Here is a 6248-nt window from a genome sequence, read left to right as displayed (position 1 = left end):
TGACATCCTACATCAGTTTCTGTGAGAACATGTGTGTTCCCACCAGGACTTAATTAACATTTAACAACGACAAACCTTGGTTCAGTGCAAAACTCAAACAGCTTCGCCAGGCCAAAGAGGATGCCTACAGGAGTGGGGACAAAGACTTGTACAAACAGGCCAAATAGACACTGAATAGGGAGATAAGAGTGGCTAAGTTAAACTACTCTGAAAAGCTAAAAAAAACAGCTTTCAAGTAATGACTCTACATCAGTGTGGAAAGGCCTGAAAGCCATCACCAGCTACAAGACCCCATTGCCCAGCACTGAGGCCAATCAACAACTGGCTGAAGACCTGAACAAGTTTTATTGCAGGTTTGAAAAGCAAAAGACTGGTCTGACACCCCACACCCACTCTGACCGTCTCACAGCACAGCCATCAACACCCTCCCCCTCTCTCCCCCCTACTGTTTCTCAGCCTGTACTCAAGATCTGTGAAGAGGATGTACGCAAAGTCTTCAGGAAACAGAAGATAAGGAAAGCCAAAGGCCTGGATGGTGTCTCTCCAGCCTGCCTCAAAGCCTTTGCTATCCAGCTATCATCCATCTTCACATTGATCTTCAACAGATCCCTGGAGCTGTGTGAAGTCCCCTCCTGCTTCAAACGCTCCACCATCATCCCTGTACCCAAGAAACCAAAAATCACAGGACTTAATGACTACAGACCTGTTGCTTTAACATCTGTTGTCATAAAACCATTTGAGCGACTGGTGTTGGCCTACTTGAAGGACATTACTGGACCCTTGCTGGACCCCCTGCAGTTTGTTTACCGAGCAAACAGGTCTGTGGATGATGCAGTCAACATGGGACTGCACTACATCCTCCAACATCTGGACAAACCAGGGACTTAGGCAAAGATCTTGTTTGTGGACTTCAGCTCCGCTTTCAACACCATCATCCCAGACACCCTTCAGAATAAACACACAGCTCTCTGTACCACCTCCATCTGTCAGTGGATCACCACCTTTCTGACAGACAGGCAGCAGCTTGTGAGGCTGAGAAAACTCACATCCAACACCTGCACCATCAGCACCGGAGCTCCTCAGGGCTGCGTCCTCTCCCCACTGCTATTCTCCCTCTACACAAATGACTGCACATCTAAAGACTCCTCTGTCAAACTCCTGAAAACTCACATCCAACACCTGCACCATCAGCACCGGAGCTCCTCAGGGCTGCGTCCTCTCCCCACTGCTATTCTCCCTCTACACAAATGACTGCACATCTAAAGGCTCCTCTGTCAAACTCCTGAAGTTTGCAGATGACACCACACTCATCAGCCTCATCCAGGGCAGCGACGAGTCTGCATACGAACAAGAGGTTGAGCAGCTGGCTGTCTGGTGCAGTCACAACAACCTGGAGCTGAAGACGCTCAAAACAGTGGAGATGATCATGGACTTCAGGAGGAATCCCCCTGCACTCTCCCCACTCACCATCATTAACAGCACTGTGGCTGCAGTGGAGTCATTCAGGTTCCTGGGCAACACAATCTCACAGGACCTGAAGTGGGACACTCACATTGACTCCACTGTGAAAAAAGCCCAGCAGAGGTTGTACTTCCTTCGCCAACTGAAAAAGATCAACCTGCCACTGGCACAGATGACACAGTTTTACTCAGCTGTTATTAAGTCGGTTCTGTGCTCTTCTATAACTGTTTGGCTTGGGTCAGGCAGCAAATCAGAAAATAGAAGACTACAACGGGCTGTTAGGACAGCAGAAAGGATCATTGGTGTGCACCTGCCCAGTCTTCAGGACTTGTACAACTCCAGAGTGAAGAAACGGGCAGGTAACATCATCAAAGACCCCTCTCACCCCGGACACAATCTGTTTGCACTTCTCCCTTCAGGCAGACGGTACAGATCTCTGTGCACTAGAACATCTAGGCATAAAAACAGCTTTTTCCCCCATGCCATCTCCAGCTTAAACAGATTACACATGAATCATTACCTGTGTTCTGTAATTCATTTCCATAATTCATTCTACATCTTTAATTATTGCCTCTTTCTCAAGTATTATGTAAATACATATGCATGTCTCTTTATTTATACAGCCGTCTATAGAGTAAATAATGCACACATCTTTACATAAATCTAAATCTACTGTTCCAGAATCATACACATTATTATTTATTGTTAAGTCTTGCTATTTAAATGTTTTTCTGTTCTCATGACAGATGTGTACGTATGTATGTATGCATGTACCAGGAGCACCTTTAAAAAAACCACAACAAATTCCTTGTGTGTTTGCACACACCTGGCAAATAAAGGTAATTCTGATTCTGTTAATCAATGCCATAAATGTACTAAGCATTTGCAACTTGTTCAAAAGAATGAGAAACTGCTTTTATGATGTGCACAAGTGAGTAAATGATGTGGAGTTTGAACAAGTAGTTTTGAGAATTTAATTTCTGATCTGATAAATGAGCCAAAGTGATTGAGAAAAACTCTTTGAAAAAAAGAAGCGAAAAAAAACCTCTGACATGTATGGTGTCAGAGAAACTTTGATGTTAAATAAAGTGCGACACTTTATATTTTGATAGTGATTTTTAAGTACACTGCAAGTTAGAACAGATTTTAATTATCTGATTGATATAATTTTGTTTTTATTTTAAATGTGAAATGTCACAGCTGTAACATTGATTGGGATAATTGGGATATCGCTTCGATAGACCAATCTACTTCGAGTGTAAACTAAACGAGCCAATGCACATTGGCATGCAATTATTGCATCCAGCTGCCGCTGATTACAGCGGGAGTATAATAAGGCAGCAGGTGCAATGCATACAAGCTTTTCGCTTCGGAGCCGAGCGACAACGTCATTCTGCTCAACTGTGTCTGTTCGAGAACTATGTGCTCAGCACGCTCTCGGAAGCTTCTTGTGTTGGCGAGACGGTGCTTCAGCGGTGGTCGTTCCTGTGTCGAGTGGGCTGCGCACTTCAGGCTGCCCTACCCCTGTCGTGTTGCAATCTCCCCTGTGCGCCTCAGCACTAAAAGAGCATCTACTCGCAAGGGGGCGGAGTCCCGTTGCCACGATCTGGGGCTCGTTCTGGCGGACAGACGAGAACCACTTCCAGCAGTAGCGCGGGCAGTTTGAGGGTTACAGTGATGGCAAACCCCGCAGGGAACCAACCCTCTGAGGACCATCGCTCCTCTTGCACATCCTTGGACCTCCCCCCGACTAGATGTCGATCTCAGCATCGGAGGGAGAGCTGTCCGATGAAGATTCGGCACCACTGCCGCCCTTCGCGACGGTGGCGAGGCCTGAATTGGATCCGGAGATGGCAGCTATGCTTTCCTGGGCCGCAGAGGGGGTAGGGCTCGAGTGGAAACCTCCACCGCGTCCCGAGCCCTCGAGGCTGGATGATTGGTTTCTCTGGGTAGCTCGCGCTGGTTCTCAGCGCCCCCCCCGGTGGAGCGGGCGGTAGCGATGCAATTGTGTCCTAAGTCCGCCTCCTCCTGGCGGGGAGACCCGGTACTTCCTTCCTGGGCCTGTAGGCATTCGTCTGGTCTAACCAGCAGCGCCTATTCGGCTTGCGGGGAAGCTGCTTCCGCCTTACACGCTATGGCGTTACTGCAGGTGCATCAGGCTAAGGCACTGAATGACCTGCACGAGGGTGGTCACGATCCGGAAGTTCTGAAAGAGCTCCAAACCACCACTGACCTCACGCTCCGAGCGACGAAGGTCACCGCGAGTTCTCTGGGTCGTGCAATGTCCATGCTTGTGGTCCAGGAGCACCATCTCTGGCTGTGTCTGACAGACATGAGGGACACCGACAAGGTTTGGTTCCTCAATTCCCCTGTGTCCCAGACCGGCCTCTTCGGCGACGCAGTTGAGAGCTCTGCCCAGCAGTTCTCGGCTGCCCAGAAGCAGACTGAGGCGATCCGACACATCCTGCCCCAGCGGGCAGCTGCTGCCTCCACCCGTCCACCGGCTGCAGCGCCCCCAGCCTGCTCGTCGCCAAGGGCGGGCCCCCGTGTCCGCTCCCGCTCCCACGCCACATCCGCCTCTCGGTAGTGGCACGAGAGGCCCCGGTTAATGTTGGCTTGCTAAAAACTGCTCCAGAGTGTCCGTACAGTAGACCCCGTTGAGATCCTCCATCACCCTCGGGAGCGGACGCGGCGGAACATCCGGCGCCGGGCCTTCACGATGAATCCGCGGGAACCGTTGAAGGCTGGGTTCCATATTGAGACCTAAGCGGGTTTCGTATGTGTATAATCCATGGTATAGCCTTAGAGCCCGTGTTCCCCAGCAGACTTCTGCCTGCTAAGCGATATCTCAATTCGTCGGTCACCGACGTGACGTCTCCGTTCCCTCCTTCAGGGAACGAGGGTTATCATACGTAACCGAGACGTTATTTTTCATTATACTCATCCTTAAATTTTCTTACATTTCTTCAGACATCCCCCAGAAGATAAGTTTTTATGCTAAAGTTTTTAAAACATTCCACTAACAATGCAATTATAACATTTTATATGCTAATGTTTTTAGAACGTTCCATTAACAACGCAATCATGTTTTTAATGCTAGCGTTTTTAGAACGTTCCACTAACAACTCAATGATAATGTTTTTATTGCTAACGCTTTTAGAACGTTCCACTAACAATGCAATTATAATGTTTTTATGCTAACGTTTTTAGAATGTTTATCAATGGCAGATAACGTTAAAAAAAACACTCTACTAACATTACTGCAAGAATGGTTTTTTTATAACTTTGAGAGAACCTTTAGAGAACGTTAGCCAAAGTTACGAGAACTTTCCCTGTTAGCTGGGCACTAATCTGTGACAGTGGGACACAAATTTATTTTTCCAACATTTACAAGTTTAAACAAAAAAAATTACAAGTAAAAAGCAACACTGTCGTGCAAGACCAGCCTCCATTTACAGGAAGAAAATGTAGACATACCTGTATGGGCATGTTTGTTCATTCCACTGTATGTATTTATAAGGTGAAGAGGAATGTCTCTTTATTTCCTTTTAGACTGAAATACATGCATGTTGTCTACTTGCCATTGAGCTGAATTTCACATTCAGACAACAATTTACAACATGAAGCGACCGCAACAAGTAAGGTTATTTATTGTCATTGTGAAAAGAAAAAAAAAGTGTGAATCCTTACACTGCTCAAATGTTAACTGTGAATTTGAAATATTTTAGATGAATGTATATCTAGTGATTATATTAAGTGATAATGATTTATTTTAAAATTCGATTGTGGAATTAAAAATGAATAATGGTTAATGTGAGTTTAACAGTAAAAGCCTTTTAACATGTTATATTTGTTTTAAAAAGGAGCAAGGCAACAGGAATGTTTGCAAATTGTGCTGTTGGGTGTACAGTAGCTGAAGCAAGAAAGAGAACACAAGGAAATACCATCTTTGGCTGAGCATATCCAGAGAGAAACACAAGACTAGAAGACAGAAAGAAAACTTTTTGAATTACGCTGCATAAAAAGCAGTCATATTATCTTTTAATTACAGCGTATGTTATTATAAATAACATTACACTCAAGGCAAGATACGGAGGAACAGCATGGAAGAGCCACCTAGTAAGTATTGGGTAAATCATGCATCATTTGTCTATTTATCCATCCATTCATCTGTTTTATTTATAGTATCAGATTATGCATTTTGTGATATCCAACTGAGACATGAAATATACATTACAATAATACTGTTAGTTTCCAACCCTGTACTGTGTTGGCTGTGGCTCTTGACTTGCCCTTTGTTGTTTGAATATATCACTCTACCACTTTCCTTGCAATAAGAAAGATAAAAATATCCAATCACATACCTTGAAAAATAACAATACCAATTAGACTTAATCATACTTTTTTAACCCTCAGTGGTTCCTCACTAAAGGAGGAAGAGGTCATGAAAATGTTCACATAATTTGTGTTGTTGCTTTTGTAGAGCAAATTAGTGTTGAGATACGGAAGCACCCACTTTTGAAATGAAACCAGTCCTGTTCAACTGGTTGAAGGGACATTTTACCCAAAAATGAATACTCATACACATGTTGTTAAAAAATATTTTACTTTCTTTCCTCTGTGAAAGCAGAAATTTTAAGAACAAAAACAATGGCAATTTTCACTTTATAATAGGGGTGTAACAGTACACAAACATGACGGTTTGGTAAGTACCTTGGTTTTGATGTCAAGGTTCGGTATGATTTCGGTACAGCAGGAGGAAAAAATACTAAACATATATATATATA

At 44.6% G+C, this 6248-nt stretch overlaps 1 protein-coding gene across 1 annotated transcript in view; it reads left to right on the top strand.

Annotated features, from left to right (window-relative positions):
• Positions 1-5531: 5531 nt before the first annotated feature.
• The window catches only part of LOC107574937 (GTPase IMAP family member 7-like), a 13119-nt gene continuing 12402 nt past the window's right edge, over positions 5532-6248 (top strand). The window contains exon 1 of the mRNA XM_016261359.1: positions 5532-5580. Coding sequence (XP_016116845.1) covers positions 5565-5580 — 16 coding nt within the window. The 5' untranslated portion in view covers positions 5532-5564. The remainder of the gene's footprint in view (positions 5581-6248) is intronic.

The sequence above is a fragment of the Sinocyclocheilus grahami genome, unplaced genomic scaffold (assembly GCF_001515645.1).
Source record: "Sinocyclocheilus grahami isolate Dianchi unplaced genomic scaffold, SAMN03320097.WGS_v1.1 scaffold2397.1, whole genome shotgun sequence".
Classification (NCBI taxonomy): Eukaryota; Metazoa; Chordata; class Actinopteri; order Cypriniformes; family Cyprinidae; genus Sinocyclocheilus; species Sinocyclocheilus grahami.
This window is presented reverse-complemented; position numbering and strand designations above follow the sequence as displayed.